Source organism: Rhinopithecus roxellana, chromosome 2 (assembly GCF_007565055.1).
Source record: "Rhinopithecus roxellana isolate Shanxi Qingling chromosome 2, ASM756505v1, whole genome shotgun sequence".
In the NCBI taxonomy this organism is placed as follows: Eukaryota; Metazoa; Chordata; class Mammalia; order Primates; family Cercopithecidae; genus Rhinopithecus; species Rhinopithecus roxellana.
The window spans coordinates 20,877,150-20,895,402 of NC_044550.1; the positions used below are offsets into that span (position 1 = coordinate 20,877,150).

General features: G+C 39.4%; 1 protein-coding gene across 1 annotated transcript in view; it reads right to left on the reverse strand.

Annotated features, from left to right (window-relative positions):
• Positions 1-745: 745 nt before the first annotated feature.
• The window catches only part of LOC104674695, an 84,077-nt gene continuing 66,569 nt past the window's right edge, over positions 746-18,253 (reverse strand). Inside the window, exons 3-4 of the mRNA XM_010379086.2 lie at positions 2,078-2,170; positions 746-1,390 (exon numbers count right to left, since the gene is read on the reverse strand). Of these exons, the coding sequence (XP_010377388.1) occupies positions 1,334-1,390; positions 2,078-2,170 (150 nt within the window). The 3' untranslated portion in view covers positions 746-1,333. The remainder of the gene's footprint in view (positions 1,391-2,077; positions 2,171-18,253) is intronic.

Below are 18,253 nucleotides of genomic sequence, written 5' to 3' on the forward strand. Positions count from 1 at the left end.
CAATTTTAGAGTTAATAAAATATGACTATGTGTCTGACATATAATCGATTCAACATAATATTAGTGGTATATGCTTAATAAGTATTGTTGAATGAGTGAGATTGACAGAGAGGAAGCACATAGAGAAACAGATCTAGGAAGTTACTCCCCAATGTGTAAATAATTTAATATTCAAACTCTTCTCTTATTGACTGAAAAATACTATGTGCCAAGCACCAATGCTTGGTTTATTGATATATGTTATCTCATTTGATTAAATAATATATACATAATTTCCAGGTGTTATAATCAGTTCCCAAAGTGAAAAACAGATCTACTTTAGGTATTATTCTGTCTCCAGAACTCCACTTTGACCTAGACTGACATCAATATCACAATGAACATTAATTTTCATAATTTTGCAATCAGAAAATATCTTGATAATCATTAAAAGATTGAGTTCAGCATAGTTTTATTGTCAAAAATATTCTATAATAATTCCAAAAGACTGGTCATCTGTGAATTGTGCACATATTTCTTAATTAAAAATTTTTATTAACTTGAAATTTTCCATATGGTTTCAAAAATCAACTATTAGAGCCAGGTGCAGTGGCTCACACCTGTAATCCCAGATACTTTGGAGGCTGAGGTGGGAGTATTACTTGACCCCAGAAGTTCAAGACCAGCCAGCAACATAGTAAGACCCTGTTTCTAAGTAAATAAACAACTTTTAAAGGATCACCTATTAAACTGAAATGCAAGGACCTATGTTCTTAACTCAAAGATGGGATAAATAGCTAGAAAAATTCATTTCAGTCTTGGATTTGAAAAAGACTGCAATGGTACAAACAATCCCAAAAGGTATCTTAAAACTGTCAAAATAATTATTGAAACAAAATCAAATTTAATTATCTCTAATTTTAAAATACTGTATTAGGCATGCTGTTCAGGACAGGAATTGGGAGACTAGGTGTTATACTCCAAAGGTTAAGAATTGCTCAGTTCAGTAAAACCTCCACCCACATCAATTTAAGTGCAATTCTCATAAAAGCAGGGCTGTGTGTATATATGTGTGTGTATGTGTGTGTGTGTGTGTGTGTGTGTGTGTGTGTTTTACCAAAAATACCCAATTATCAAATCAGTGATATTCACAGCTCTTCTGATGATGATCTTTCAGATGATGATTTTCAGATGATGCTCTTTGCTGTTCTAAGTGATGTGTTAATGCTCACTTCCTTTTAGCCACAAAGCCTTGGCCCCACAAGTTGCCTGGAGGCAGCTCTAACCTACATGCAGTCAAATCATCCCAGTCACATCAGTCTCCAGGGTGATTTGAAGTGTGGGTGGTTGACATCTAAGGGATAAGTGGGAGAAAGTTCTGCGGCTGGTCTGACAGTAAGGAGGCTAATTCCTGAAGGGCAGAGAAATAAAATGTCACTCACTCCTATGAGCCCCTGTGGTTTTCAGAGCAGGATCCGTTGTGTTTTCTGCTGCAGTCTTAGTAGGGCAATTAGTGGAGAAGGAAATGGGTGGGAGTTCTGCAAGCTTGCCAATATGTGAATGCACCCAGCAATGAAGACGAGCTTTTAGTTCCCTTCCCTGGTCACTAGTCACAATGTGCATGGTGGTCAGGAGCTCTGTATCCATATGGTGAGAGTGATGCTTTGAGGTTTTGCTTGTTTTTTGCAATATTAGAGTGAGCAGCTGTCAATTGGATTGTCAAGCTAATACACATAGCAGCACGAAAGCCCTGCATTTATAATTAGTTCCCAGTTGAAATGGAATTATCCTTACTAATGACATGAGGGACTGTCTGATTGGGGTTTGAGATTAGAGGCATTTATTTACCTGTATAAAGGTCAATGCAGGAGAAACTTATATGATATGGTTTGGATATTTGTCCCCTCCAAATTTCATGTTGAAACATGACCTCCAATGTTGGAGGTGGGGCTTAGTAGAAGGTATTGAATCATGGGGGCACATCCCTCATGAATGACTTAGTGCCATCCCCTTGGTGATGAGTGAGTTCTTGCTCAGTTAGTTCACATGAGATCTGGTTGTTTAAAAGAGTCTGGAGGCCAAGTGCAATGGCTCACACCTGTAACCCCAGCACTTTCGGAGGCCAAGGCAGGAGGATCACTTGAGTCCAAGAGTTCGAGACCAGCCTGGTCAACATAGTGAGATCCTGTCTCTACAAAAAATTAAAAAGAAATTGGTTGGGCATGGTGGCACCTACCTGTGGTCCCAGTTACTTGGGAGGCTGAGGTGGGAGGATTGCTTGGGCCCAGGAGGTTAAGGCTGCAGTGAACCGTGATTGCACCACTGCATTGCAGCCTGGGTGACAGAGTGGGACACTGTCTCAAAAAAAAAAAAAAATGTCTACTACCTCCCCCTTCTGTCCCTTGCTCCTGCTCTCACCATGTGATATGCTGGCTTCCCTTTTCACCTTCCATCATGATTGTGAGCTTCCTGAGGCACTCATCAGAAGCCGAGCCAATGTTGCTGCTATGCTTCCTGTACAGCCTGCCAAACCGTGAGTGAATTAAACTCCTTTTCTTTATGAATTACCCAGCCTCAGGTATGTCTTTATAGGAATGCAAGAGGGACTAGCACACCATACCTGGGGAGAAGAAGAGAATCCATGGAATCCAGGAGAGAAAAAAAAGCCATGCTCCCAGGGAATCTCTCAGTGGCAGACTTCCAGGCTCCAGTGGCCCATGTTCACCCTGTTGCCGGGGCCAAGATCCACAGCAGGTACAAAGGGCACAGTGACTAGAGACTCACAATATGTTTAGGGCCCATGAACAGATTTTTATTTCTTTAGAAATCAGAAGGAAAAAATAAAGTTTTAGGTCAAAGAACGTGTTTTAATATGTAATGTTAATATATTCACCTTTATTCTAACCTAATCATAAAATATACTTTTTACTTTTTTTCTGAGGAGGAAGTGCCTACTGCTCCTGAAAGTTACCATGCAGCCCTGTCTGTGGTATTAGGTTAACTGATATGATATTGCTGGCAACCAATTGTTTCAGGTCTACGAAACAGTTTTGGTTTACTTACTACATATCTCTTAGACGACCCTTTCCTAGTTTGTAGAAGTCTCAATTCAAGCCAGGTAGAGAAGGTAATCCATTTCTTTCCCTCCCTTTTTCCTTTTCCTCTCTCTCCTTTTTCTCTATTTCTTTCACCTTTTCCTTCTACGTATTTGCTGGGTGGTGGGTTCTCTCTCTCACTCATTTAATCTTCCCCTCCCCCCCACTCTATCTCCTTTCTCCCCTCTCCTTCTGTCCCTATTTTCTCGGACTTTCTTATGGAACCAGAAGATCAGTCATCTATAGTCCTCTGGGCTCCCCAAAGAGCCTTGAACTGTCACAGGCATGCACTGTGCTCCTTCCACCCTCAATGCTATCTCTACCCTTTTTCTCTGAGTCATAGATGAGTTCCAGAAAAGATCAGAAAGACCAGGTGAACTCAGATCAGGGATATCCTAAAGCTCTCTGGAGTTGGGGCAGGAGACAAGGTCCACAGACAGACTAATTTCTTTCTTTTCTTTTTCATTTTACAAACAGGGTCTCATCTTGTTGCCCAGACTAGAGTGCGGTAGTGCAATCATAGCCCACTGTAACCTCAGACTCTTGGGCTCAAGCAATCTTCCCCACTCAGCCTCCTGAAGATCTGAGACTACAGGCTCACACGATCATGCCTGGCTTATTTAAAAAAAATTTTTTTTTAATCGAAACAGGGTCTCACTATGTTACCCAGGCTGGTCTTGAACTCCCGGCCTCAAGTGAGCCTCTTGTTTTGGCCTTCCAAAATGCTGGGATAACAAGCATGAGCCACTGCTCCTGGCAAGACTAATTTCCTAAATTGTTTTGATCCTCCCACACTCTTTCTCTATCTTTAGTTGCTGGGATCTTGACCTGGTAGGGAAAGTGGGGAGGAAGGAGAAAAAAATGATTCTACCCACTTGCTTATCCTTGAAAATTTTTCCCATCTTAATATTTAGTACAAAGATGTTGATGTTAAATTTATTTTTTCCTTTCTGATCCCATCATTGAAAACCCCTGAAGAAATGAATGCCCCCTAGTCTAGCTACATAAATAGGAAATCACCAGATAAATAAGGTAAACAGGGAAATAAGAACCAGGACATAGAGCACATCTGATATAACTTCCCCTATCACTCTAGCACAAATACTAATTAAACCCATTAGGGCCAAACCATAGAGCTGGCTGTCATGGCAATTCTATGGATAGGGTCCTGTCCTCAAGGAACTACATTTAGTGGAGAGAAGTAACGTACATACATGATACAAGAAAATGAACATAAATGAGGAAGGAGGAAGTGCTCAGTGGGGGACTGATAGAAAAGCAGCCAGTATCGAGGCTCCCTCTTGGCAATGAAAAGAGCTTAAAAGCTATTCTGTGGTCACAGATGATGGCGGATTATCCACTCCAGTCTGTGGCCCAATGAGAAGGTTGAGTGACCTCTTAAAAATCCAGCCCAGACGTGTGGTTAAATATTCAGGCTTAAAGAAGTACTGCAGAGCCTGGAGGAAGAGGACACCTTTAGGCCAGGTGAGAAAGAAAGGAATGACTGAACTCTCATCATACAGAGCCGTGAAGGAAGAAGTAGTCAGAGACTCCATGGATTTGGTTCAGGGCTTTCATTTATCGAAGATGTCAAAGAACCTTTGTGTTACAGGCTTTCAGAAATTCTGGGAGAAGGCCAGGCGCAGTGGCTCATGTCTGTAATTCCAGCACTTTGGGAGGCCAAGTCAGGCAGATCACCTAAGGTCAGAAGTTTGAGACCAGCCTGACCAATATGGCAAAACCCCATCTCTACTAAAAATACAAAAAATTATCCAGGTGTGTTGGCACACAGCTGTAATCCCAGTTACTCAGGAGGCTGAGGCAGGAGAATCATTTGAACCCAGGAGGCAGAGGTTGCAGTGAGCTGAGATCATGCCACTACACTTCACTTCATCTAAAAAAAAAAAGACTCTGGGAGAAGAAAATGACGAAGGAGGCCATATTATTATCCAGCTTCTAGAGAGAGAGTAACAAAAGCAAAATGGTTAGCTTTGAATTTATAACAAGTCATTAGTGGAACAAGAACTGCAGAGGAGAAGACACAGCATCCATTGTGTGCCAACTTTGTCTGGACTTAAACGATGAATTTGGAAGAGAGAGGTGGAGTTGGGGAGTGGTAAAGCATTAAATAACCAACCATGACTAACCGCTGAGTTTAGCCTGAATGAATTCATTCTGCAAACATAGCTGTCATCAAAACATAGTTTATGCAAGATTCCCAAATGTGCTGCATGTCACAACATATAACTACAAATCCATGCTTTGTCTGCAAGGTCATAATCAACTGTCTGTGGTGTAGCATTTACTATGGTTGGATAACATGTAATGGTCGCCCCAGGTGATTTCAGTTTTTATGAAAGTAGAATAGGGTAAGCATTTTATTCACTGTGTTGTTGAAGGTAGATTTGTGTAGTCAACAGACTTTTGTGGCTGCTGTTGTTTTTAAGTCAAAGAACATGCTACAACAGAATACGGCTATCTTTTAGTACAAACCCAAACTTTTATTCTAGTTCTATATCCAGCTAGCTACATGAGGCATAATGACTTTATCTTAAAACGAGGCCCCTTCTAGTCTTAGAGTGCTATGATTACCCTATTTGGTTATTGTGAATAGCCTGGTAGGCACTTTTCTCTGAGAAGATAGGGGACCAGCTGAGAAACAATGTAAGACACCATTAAATCTACTTACCACTGAAGGTAGGAAGAAAATTAATGAATTAAGTAAGGACTCTGTGTATTTCTTTTCTACTCTTTTCCTTGTCCACTAATCCTAGCTTTCAAAAAAAGCAGGGGGCGGGGAATATGTAAAATCAACTACTATAAAGGGGTGAGCCATAGGATATTCAAACCTGGTACTTCTCCACTGAGCCCATACACCAAAAAAGGCATAAAGATAGAAGGTTTGACCCATGTTTGTGGTATTTTGAAAATGGGCCATGTATTTAAGAATTACCAAATTATAAACATTAGCTATATATTAGAGCTTGGTTTAGACCAGGGTTTCTCAGCCTCAGTACTACTGACATTTAAACTGTATAATTCTTTGCTGTAGGGAGTTGTGCTGTGCATTGTAGGATGTTTAGCAGAATCCCTGGACACTTCTCACTAGATGTCAATAGCAAACTGCCCCACCTTCTAATTTTGGTAATCAAAAATGTCCTCAGGCATTACCAATGTCTTCTGGGTGGTAAAGTCACCGTCCTTTAAGAACCACTGGTCTAGACAAAATGATGAGGGATATTATGATGTTTTATTTTGAAGTGTCTGTCCCTGCCATCTTTCCAGCCTCCTGCCTTGGGCATTTCTTTATTCATTTATTTAAGAGATGTTTATTAAATAACGACTACATGCCAGGCACTGTGCTAGGAGATGAGGATACAGTAGTGAAAAAGAGAATGGTCCCTAATCATGGAGTTTACAATTTCATAGGGGAGACAATGTGAAACAAATAATTCTAAATAATACAGCATACAAAACAGAAATACAGGTCACCTGCACACACAATTATAACCACTGTTTCCCCTAATCCTATTAATATTATAGTAGATGGCTTAAGAAGGAATTAGTTTACAAGAGAATGATAGTAATACAAGGGTAGAACGACACAATTTTGAAAACTAGGATGTAGATGGAGGAACTAGAGTGCAATATTATAATGAGAAACATATACTTGATCATTGCCTCATTTTCTATCACATAGCTCAGAAAACTCTCAGAATCTCTGAAGTAATATGTGCCTTTTTGTATTCCACTGAGGTGACTAATGGCTGGGGGCTCTTAGAAAGTCTCAAGATAGGGGATAGTTGCCAGCGGAACCAATCAAGTGATAAGAGGAGCTGAAGGTTGAGTTAATCACCAGTGGTCAATGATTTAATCAATCATGTCAACATAGTGAAGCCTTTATAAAACCCCAAAGGGACAAGGTTTGGAGAGCTTCCAGGTTGCTGAACATGTAGAGGGTGGTGAACCCAGAAAGGGCATGGAAGCTCTGCACCTATTCCTCTATATTTTGCCCTATGCATCACTTCCATCTGGTTGTTCCTGAGTTGTATCCTCTTAGAATAAATCAGCAATAGTAAGTAAAGTGTTTCCCTGAGTTCTATGAGCCATTCTAGCAAAGGATCAAGCTGAAGGAGGGGGTTATGGGAACCTCTGATCTTTAGCCAAATTGGACAGAAGTTGTGGGTAACTTGAGGAACTACTTGCAACTGATATCTGAAGTGGGGAAGGAGTCTTGTGGGACGGAACCCCTAACCTATGGGATCTTAGCTAATTCCTGTTAGTGTCAGAATTGAATTGAACTGTAGAACACTCAGGTGGTGTCAGAGAATTAGTCAGTGCAAGAAAAAACTAACACATCTATTGTGTTGAGGGTTGAGAGTATAGTAGGTAAAAACAATTTATTTGGTTTTTTCCCCTATATTGATAGAGGAACCTACAACAAAACATATCGTGATGAGATTTCACAACACTGGGGTCAAAGAGGTAAACCTAAAACTTCCATAGAGGAAAACAAAACAAAACAAAAGCTTGGATCACATACAAAGGTATATGGATCAGAATGGTATCAGATGTCTTATCAGCAACACTTGAAGCTGGAAGATGACAGAACAATACCTTCAACGTTCTGAAGAAAAATTCTAATAATCAAGAATTCTATATCCATACAAACTATTAAATAAGTGATAAATAGAAGACATTTCAAGACATTCAAGGTCTCAAATGATTTTCTATATGTTGCAGCTTTATGTGGCTTCATAAAAAAAGATCTCAAAACTTAGTGACTTGGAGCAGCTATATCTTTCGATTCCAAGAATTTGGATGGAGCACAGAGGAGACAGATTGTCTCTATTTTTCAGTGTCTATTATCTCAGATGGGTGAGTTGAACAGCTTGGGGGTTGCTGAGCATTTCTCTCTTTCCACATAGCTTTTCACATGTTTAGTTTGGGCTTTCTCACAGCTGGACTACTTCAGATTAATTGGACTTTTTACATGGTTCCAAGACAAGACAGAAATTGTGAGTCCTCTTAAAGGCTGAGACTAGAATTGACATGGTGCCATTTCCGTCATACTGTATTAGTCAAAGCAGTCACAAGCCAGTCCAAATTCAAGGGAAAGGGAAATATATACCCCTCTCAATGGGAAGAATGTCAAATAATTTGCCACATCATATATCCCTTCTCAGGAAGCTCCCAGAAGATGCACTCTACTAAAATGGCCAAGAAAGAGGAAAACAGAAAAAGATGGCTGATTAGATGCAGCTAGTACACACCTCCTCCACAGACGGGAACCAAAATAGCAAGTAATATTCACACTTTAAAAAGCTCATCTAAGAACACTGGGATTTAACAGAGATGTGAAGAGAAGCACCAAAAGCAAGTAAGAAGAGGGAAGCAAGGCCACTTCCTTAGCCAGGATTGGCTTAGAGCAGGGAGAAGCTCCTAGGAAAAGAATAAAAGAGAGACTCCCCATCTAGTCCCCTCAGGGTTCAACTCTCCCACCAGTTTTTACACTATTAGCTATGGGAGGATGCCTTGATCTATGTGGGCCCAAAAACTAACAGAGATCTGACTAGAGATTGAACAAGAGACATTGCTCCAGAGAATGAACTCACAAAGAGTCCCACAGGCATCTGAACTCTGCACAGCTGCAGCTTGGTGCCCTCCTGAGAGCTAAACCCCAAAAGGACCACATACTGCCCTAGAACTGCTACTGTCACTGGCACCACCAAACCAAGGAGGGAGAGGGGAGGCCAAGCACCTCCGTGCACCTTAAGGACAAATCCCACCATCGCTGCTGTGGGCTGCTGCGGGGCCAAGGCAAACTGCACTCCTCATAGCTTCCTCTCTGCACTGCTCCGGCTGAGAGGGCCCTACCCTCCCCAGTGTCAGGCCCATGGCTGGTGCCATTCTGAGAGTCTGGCCTCTAAAGGTCTGCATCCTGCTCTAGGGCCAGGGCTAATGGTCCCACTGCCACCACCAGGCAAAGGAGAAAGGGGAGGCTGGGTGCTCCTCTGCACCCCTAGGACAAATCCCATTGCTGCTTGTGTAGGCTGCAGTGGGACCAAGCCATAATAAGCAATCTACCCACAGCTACCTGCCTATGCTGCTTCAGCTGAGAAGAACCCTGCCCTCCCCAGTGGCAAGCCCATAGCTGGTGCCATTCAGAGAATCTATCCTCCAAAGGTCTGCATAATGACTTAGGGCTGGGGATGACCCTGTCCCTGTACCACCAGGCCAAGGAAGGAGGGAGAGGGGAAGCACAGGCACTTTCATGTGCTTCGAGGACAAATCCCACCTCTGCTCCTGCAGGCTTCTATGGGACTAAGGTATGAGTAAACTGTATTCTCCAGCCACCTGCCTATACTGCTCCAGCTGAGAGAGGCCCCACCCTCCCTGTAGGCAAACCTACAGTACAGCAACTGCTGCCCACATTTCAGTATTACCCTGGTAGCCTGGGGATCACCCCCACCCCTGGCCATCACAGTCAGCACCTGAATGTATTACTGGGGGCATGAGTACAAGTCTTCTATCCTAGTCTCCTCCCCCAACTACCCTCCTGAACCCAATAACACTGGTGACAGCACAAGCTGCCTTGAAGTCAAAGAACAGGCATGCTAAGCTCACTGCTGCCACCACTGAGACCTGTTGACTGGTCCATGGCATCCTACTCCCCAGCAAAACTTCACCACAGTCTCAAATAATAACCACATCTTAAGCCACTGAGTAAATCACAGATACCACTGATACTGTTTATAGCCAAAGAAGTCATATAGAAATTACAATACTGCATGCTCCAAAAAGAAAAGCCAAAATGCCCTACCCAACCAACAACATTATATACACCTTCAGGAGAAAGTCCTTCCCTAAGAAAGCAATTTCAAAAAATTGGAAGAAGCAATAGTTACACCAGATACACAAATATCAATGTAAAAAAGCAAGGAAAAATGAAACCTCATAAGGAGCAAAATTATTCTCCTGCAACATATCCCAATCAAAAAGAAACTTATAGGCTGGGCTCAGGGCTCATGCCTGTAATCCCAACACGTTGGTAGGCCAAGGCCAGTGGATCATATGAGGCCAGAAGTTCGAGACCAGCCTGGCCAACATGGTGAAATCCCACCTCTACTAAAAATTAAAAAAAAAAAAAAAATTGCTGGGCATGGTGGCAGGCGCCTGTAATTCCAGCTACTTGGGAGGCTGAGGCAGGAAGAACTGCTTGAATCTGGGAGGTAGAGGTTGCAGTGAGCCAAGATCACACCACTGCACCCCAGCCTGGGCAACAGAATGACATCTCAAAAATAAATAAATTTATAAAATTCCAGATAAAGAATTCAAAATACTGATTTTAAAGAAGTTCAGTGAGATACAAGAGAATTCTTGGAGAAGTCAGATAAACAGTTCAGAATATGAATCAGAAATTTACTAAAGACATAGACATTTTAAAAAGAACCAAACAGAAATTCTGGAAGTAAATAATTCATTTAATGAAATACAAAATATATTTAAAAACTTCATCAATTGACTAGATTGAGTAGAAGAAAGAATATCAGAAACTGAAGATGGGTCTTTTGAAATAATTCAGTAAGATAAAAATAAAGAAAACAAACATAAGGAGTAAAGCCTTTGTGATGTTTGGGACATGTAAAGAGACCAAATCTACAAATTGTTGATATCCCCAAGGGCAAATAAAAAAATGAAAGAATTAGAAAATCTATTTAACAAAATAATAGATGACAACTCCCCAAGTCTAGCAAGAGGTTTAGACATTCAGATACAGGAAATTCAGCAATCCCAGGATGACACAATACAAAAAATTCTTCTCCACAGCACATTATAGTCAGACTGTCTAATGTTAAGGATAAAGAGCAAATCCTAAAAACAGCAAATGTATCTAGTTACCTTTAAAGGAAACTCCATCAGAGCAACAGTGGATTTCTCACCAGAAACCTTAAAGGCCAGAAGAGAATGGGATGATACATTCAAAGTGCTAAAAAAACAAAAAACAAACAAACAAACAAAAAAACCTGCTAGCCAAGAATATTAGATCCAGCAAAACTACCCTTCATAAATGAAGAAGAAATAGTCTTTCCTAGACAAGCAAATGCTGAGGGAATTCATTACCACTTGACCAACTCTACAAAAATGCCCAAGGCCATCCTAAACCTGGAAGCAAAAGAATGTCATTTGCCATCATGAATACACATCAAACTGTAAAACTCATTGGTAAAACGATCACACAGTGGAGGAAAGGACTCATGGTACCATGACAGAAACCCACCAAACTACAATGACCGACAATAACAGGAAAAAATTAAAAAAGAATACGTTGAAAACCAGAAAACAATTAGTAATATGACAGGAACAAAGCCTCACATATCAATAGTAACTTTGAATGTAAATGGATCAAATTATCCAATTAAAAGATACAGAATGGTTGAATTGATATTTTTTAAATGATTCAGCTATATGCTGCTTTTGAGGAATTCATCTTACTAGTAAAGACGTATAGACTGAAAGCAAAGGGATGAAAAAAGACATTCCATGCAAATGGAAACCAAAAGTGAGTGGGTGTAGCTATATCCAATAAAACAGACTTTAAATCAAGAAGAGTTAAAGAAAAGAAAGGACAAAGATGATAATTATATATTAATGAAAAGTCAATCCAGCAAGAGAATATAACAATTCTAAACATATATGCACCCAAGGCTGGAACATCCAGATTCATAAAGCAAATATTCCTATATCTAAAGAGAGAGATAGACTATAGTACAGTAATAGTGGGGGATTTCCCAACACCACACTCTCAGCATTACACAGCTCATCTAGACAGAAAATTGACACACACAAAAGTTGAATTTAAAGTAGGTTTTATTTAGTCATTTACAGAACATTCTATCCAACAACTGCCAAATACACATTCTGCTCATTAGCACATGGAACACTCTCCAAGACAGACTATATGTTAGGCCACAAAACAAGTCTCAGAAAATTTTTAAAAATCAAAATCATATCAAGTATTGTCTAAAATCACAATAGAATAAAGTTAAAAATCAATACTAAGAGAAACTCGCAAAACTAGACAAATACAAGGGCATTAAACAACATGTTTTTGAATGACCATGGAGCCAATGAGGAAATTAAAACAGAAATCAAAAAATTTCTTGAAAAAATGAAAATAAAACATACCAAAACCTGTGGAATACAGCAAAAGCAGTGCTAACAGGGAAGTTTATAGGAATAAATGCTTACACCAAAAAAGCAGAAAAATTACAAATGAGCATTCTAATAATGCACCTTGAGGAATTAGAAAACCAAGAACAAATTAAATCAAAAATTAGCAGAAGAAAAGAAATAATAAAGATTGGAACAGAACTAAATGAAATAGAGACTTAAAAAAATACTAAAGATCAACAAAATGAAATGTTGGTTCTTCAAAAAGATAAACAATATTGACAAACCACTAGCTAGACTAACCAAGAAGAAAGAAGATCCAAATAAACAAAATCAGAAATGAAAAGGGAAACATTACAACTGACATCACAGAAATACAAAAGATCATCATAGACTATGATGAATAATTATAAACTAACTGGAAAACCTAAAGATATAGATAAATTCCTGAAAACATGCAACCTACCCAGATTGAATCATGAGGAAATAGAACACCTCAACAAACCAATAACGGGTAGTAAGATTGATTGAGTAAGACAACAACAACAAAAAGCCCAGGACCAGATAGATTCACAGCTGAATTCTACCAAATGTGCAAAGCACTAATATGAATCTTCTTGAAGTTATTTCAAAAAATCAGAGAGGAGGGAATTCTTCCTAACTCATCTACGAGGTCAGCATCACTCTAATATCAAAACCACAAGACACAACAAAAAAGAAAACTACAGACCAATATCTCTGATGAACATAGACACAAAAATCCTCAACAAAATACTAGCAAACCAAATCCAATAGCACATCAAAAAGATAATACCCCTGGGCCTGGCAGCTTGTATTATCTTTTTGATATGCTGTTGGATTTGCTATGGGATTATCACATTTGTAACCCCAGCACTTTCGGAGGCCAAGGTGAGGTGGTAGGATTACTTGAGCCCAGGAGTTCAAGATCAGTCTGGGCAACATAGTGAGACCCCATCTCTACAAAAAATACAAAAATTAGTCAGGTGTGTTGGCATCCACCTGTAGTCCCAGCTATTCAGGAGGCTGACATGGGAGGATTGCTGGATCCCAGGAGGTTGAGGCTGCAATAAACTAAGATCACACCACTGCACTCCAGCCTGTGTAACATAAGGAGATCCTGTCTCAAACAAACAAACAAACAAATAAAAAACAAAAGATAATATACCATGATCAAGTGAGATTTATACCAGGGATACAAGAAAGGTTCAACATATACAAGTCAGTAAACATGATATATCATGTCAAAAGAATGAAGGACAAAAACCACATAATCATCTCAATAGCTCAGAAAAATCATTTGATACAATTCAACATGGCTGCATGATTTTAAAAAAATCTCTCAAGAAACTATGTATAGAAGGAACATACCACAAAATAAGAAAGGCCACATGCAACAAACCCAAGACTAACATCATACTGAATGTGGAAAAGTTGAAGGCCTTTCCTCTAAGAACTAGAACAAGACAAGGATGCTCACTTTCACCACTCCTATTCAACACAGTGCCAGAAGTCCTAGCCAGAGCAATCAGATAAGTGAAAAAAAATAAATAGCGTCCAAAATGGAAAACAGGAAGTTAAATTGTCCTTCTTTGCTATTGATATGATATATCTAGAAAAACCTAGCCTACACACACACACACACACACACACATACACACACACACACACACACCCCTCTTAAATTTGATTAATGAATTCAGTAAAGCTGCAGGATGCAAAATCAATGCCCGAAAATCAGTGTTATTTCTATAAATCAATAACAATCTAGCCAAGAAAGAAATCAAGAAGGCATTCCCATTTACAATAGTTACAAAAAACATACAAAGAAACAAAAACCTAGGAATATATTTAACCAAAGAGGTGAAAGATCTCTACAAGGAAAACTGCAAAACACTGATAAAAGAAATTGAAGATAATACAAACAAATGAAAAAACATCTCAAGCTCATGGATCAGAATTAAAATTGTTAAAATGGCCATATGGACCAAAGCAATCTACAGATTCAATGCAATTTTAATGAAAATGTCACATTATTTTTCACAGAACTAGAAAAAATAACCCTAAAATGCATGTGGAATCAAAAAAGAACCCAAGAGCCAAAGTAATCCTGAGCAAAATGAACAAAGTTGGAAGCATCATATTGCCTGACTTCAAAATATACCACAAGGCTATAATACCCCAAACAGCATCATACTGGTATAAAAATAGGCATATAGACCGATGGAACAGAACAGAGAACCCAAAAATAAGGTCACATATTTACAGTCAACTGATGTTTGACAAAGACACCAAGAACTCATATCGGAGAAAGGACAATCTCTTAAATAAATGGTGCTGGAAAAATAGGATAGCCACATTCAGAAGAATGAAACTGGACCCCTATTTCTCATCATATACAAAAATCAACTTGAAGTTGATTAAAGACTTAAGCACAAGCTCTAAAACTGTAAAAATACTAGAAGAAAACCTAGGGAAAACTCTCCTGGGCATTGGTCTAGGCAAAGAATGTATGATGAAGACTTCAAAAGCATAGATAACAGAAATAAAAACAGACAAATGGGACTTAATTAAGCAAGAAAAAAAGCTTCTGCACAAAAAAGAAATAATTAACAAAGTGAAGAGACACCCTGTTGCATTGAAGAGAACATTTGCAAACTTCATCCAACAGGGGACTAATATGCAGAATACACAAGGAACTCAAACAACTCAACAGGAAAAAAAGGCAACAAATAATTCCATTAAATACTGGGGGAGGCTGGGTGCAGTGGCTTACACCTGTAATTGCAGCACCTTGGGAGGCCAAGGTAGGCAGATCATGAGGTCAAGAGATTGAGACCATCCTGGCCAACACAGTGAAATCCCGTCTCTACTAAAAATACAAAAACTAGCTGGGAGTGGTGGTGTGCACCTGTAGTCCCAGCTACTCGGGAGGCTGAGGCAGGATAATCGCTTGAACCAGAGAGGCGGAAATTGCAGCGATCTGAGATCATGACACTGCACTCCAGCCTGGTGACAGAGCGAGACTCAGTCTCAAAAAAAAAGTGGGGGAAAGCACATGAATAGATATTTCTCAAAAGACAACATACAAATGACCAACAGGTATACGAAAAAATGCTCAAATGCTCAACATCACTAATCTATCAGAGAAATGCAAATCAAAACCACAATGAGACATCATCTCACCCCAGTCAGAAAGGCTATTATAAAAAGACAAAAAAATAATGGATGTTGATGAGGATGTGGAGAAAAGGGAACTTGTTACTCTGTTCTTGGGAATGTAAACTGGTGCAGTCACTAAGAAAAACAGTATGGAGATTTCTCAAAAAACTAAAAACAGAATTCAATCCAGCAGCCCCACTACCAAGTAGCTATCCAAATGAAACCAATAGATCAAAGGGATAAAGGGATACAAAGCATTTGCATTTTTATTGTAGCACTATTCACAATAGCAAATATATGAAACAAACCTAAATACCCATCAATGGATGAATGGGTAAAGAAAATGTGGTAAATATACACAATGAAATACTATTTGGCCATAAAAAAGAATGAAATCATATCATTTGCAGCAACATGAAAGGTCATCATATTAAGTGAAATAAGCCAGGCATAAAAAAATAAATATTGTAGGTACTTACTTACATGTGGAAGCTAAAACACTTGATCACCTGGAGGTAGAGTGGAAAGAGATAATGGAGATTGGGAAAGGCGAGTGGGGGAAGGAGAAAGAATGAAAAGAAATAGGTTAAAGGGTACAAACATGCAGTTAGATAGAAGAGACAAAAGCAATGTTTGATAGCAGAGTAGGGTGACTATAGTTAACAAAAAATGTGTTGTACTCAGGTGATAGACAACCTAAATACCCCAACTTAATCACTGTGCATTACACACATGTAACAAAATTTCACGTGTACCCCAAAAATGTGTTTAAAAAATTAAAAAGAAGATGACAGGGGAACTAAATAGGGGAATCCTACATAAGAAAAAGGCAAAAAGAATCACCAAAATGCAATGTGAAAGAGATATCAGGATTACAACTGTGAAGCAGCTCTAAAGAACAGAGATCAAGGAATAGATAGATGTTTATGATTTTAAAAAAATAATACACTTGCTTAAATAATTAATGGGTCAGAACTTAGTGAGAAGAGAAGATCTATACTGTGGGGATTTGGGGGAGTATTAATGATAATTTAAAAGTTAAACAGAGGTGCTTAGAATCAATACATTGAAGAGAAATTTGGCACTAGACACTTGTTAAAAATGGCAAGGAAGACTTTACTCAAGACTATTGCAATAAAGGAGAGAGATTGAATTCAATTCTAAATACAACAGGGATAACAACCTATGTGACAAGAGTGAGACCCTACCTCAAAAATCAACCAATAAATAAATACAACAGGGATAAGTGGGAATATATCCAAGGGGCATGATGAGGGAGTCACTGGATAGAAATATACTAAAGAGGGACTTGGTTAAGTATCAAGGACATTAGGGGAGAGGAACTTGATTAGACATCAAGGGTATGGAGGAGAGCTTGGTTAGATATCAAAGGTGGTGGGATTCTCTATAAACTGGCTAAGCAGTATCCAATGCTAAAACTAGACTGGGAAAGCCAAAGATTGGGCCAAAGATAAAGTCTAGTCAAAAGGAGGGCTCAGAGGAGCCTGACTACATTTGCTCAATAAGGGAGTCTTGGTCAAATGAGCTTTCTTTCTTTCTTTCTTTCTTTCTTTCTTTCTTTCTTTCTTTCTTTCTTTCTTTCTTTCTTTCTTTCTTTCTTTCTTTCTTTCTTTCTTTCTTCCTTCCTTCCTTCCTTCCTTCCTTCCTTCCTTCCTTCCTTCCTTCCTTCTTTCTTTCTTTCTTTCCTTCCTTCCTTCCTTCCTTCCTTCTCCCTTCTTTCTTTTGTTCATCCTTTCTTTTGTTCTTTCTTTCTTGTCTGTCATCCAGGCTGGAGTGCAGTGGTGCCATCATAGTTCACTGTAACCTTAAACTCCTAGGCTCAAGAGATCTTCCCACCTCAGCCTCCTGAGGAGGTGGGACTACAGGTGCATGCTGCCATACCTGGCTAATTTTTGTTGTTGTTGTTATTTTTGGAGATGAGATCTTGGTATTTTGCCCAGGCTAGTCTTGAACTCCTGACCTCAAGTGTTCCTCCCACCTTGGCCTCCCTAAGTGTTGGGATTACAAGTATGAGCCACAAAGCATGGCTATCTTTGAAAAACAAATGCAAAATGTTTGTTTTGTTGTTTTTAATACATTTTTACAGATGATTTCTGTAAACCAAAAATAAAATTCTATGACCCCCCCAACCATCTGAATGGACACCCTCCTCTTGGCCAGGGCACTCCTAAGGTAACCTGAAAGACTGGTTCAGGCCATGACGGGAATGGCAGATTGGACATGCCTCATTATACCCTCCTCCCTTTTGGAATTCAGGAAAAGCTGACCAGCATTTAACATCAACACAAACTCTGAATCTGATAAGAAACATTTGCAATCTATTCTCTTTGAAATCTGCTACCTGGAGGCTTCATCTGCATGATAAAACCTTGGACTCTACAACTGCTTATCACAACCCAGATATTGTTTTCTACTGATAATAACTCTTTCAAGCAATTGCCAATCAGAAAATTTTTAAATCTACCTATGACCTGGAAGTCCCCTCTTCGAGTTGTCCTGCCTTTCTAGATTGAACTGCTGTAAATCTTACATGTATTGATTGATGTATTATTATGTCTCCCTAAAATGTATAAAACCAAGCTGTACCCTGCCACCTTGGGCACATGTTGTCAGGACCTCCTGAGGCTGTGTCTTGGGTGTGTCCTTAGCCTTGGCAAAATAAACTTTCTAAATTGATTGAGACCTGTCTCAGATACTTTTGGGCTTACATTTCACACATAGAAATTATGAGAACAAATTTTTATGGAGGCCTAGAAGAAAGCACTATAAACTTTGCAAATAAGTGCAGGAGAGGTGGGTGATAG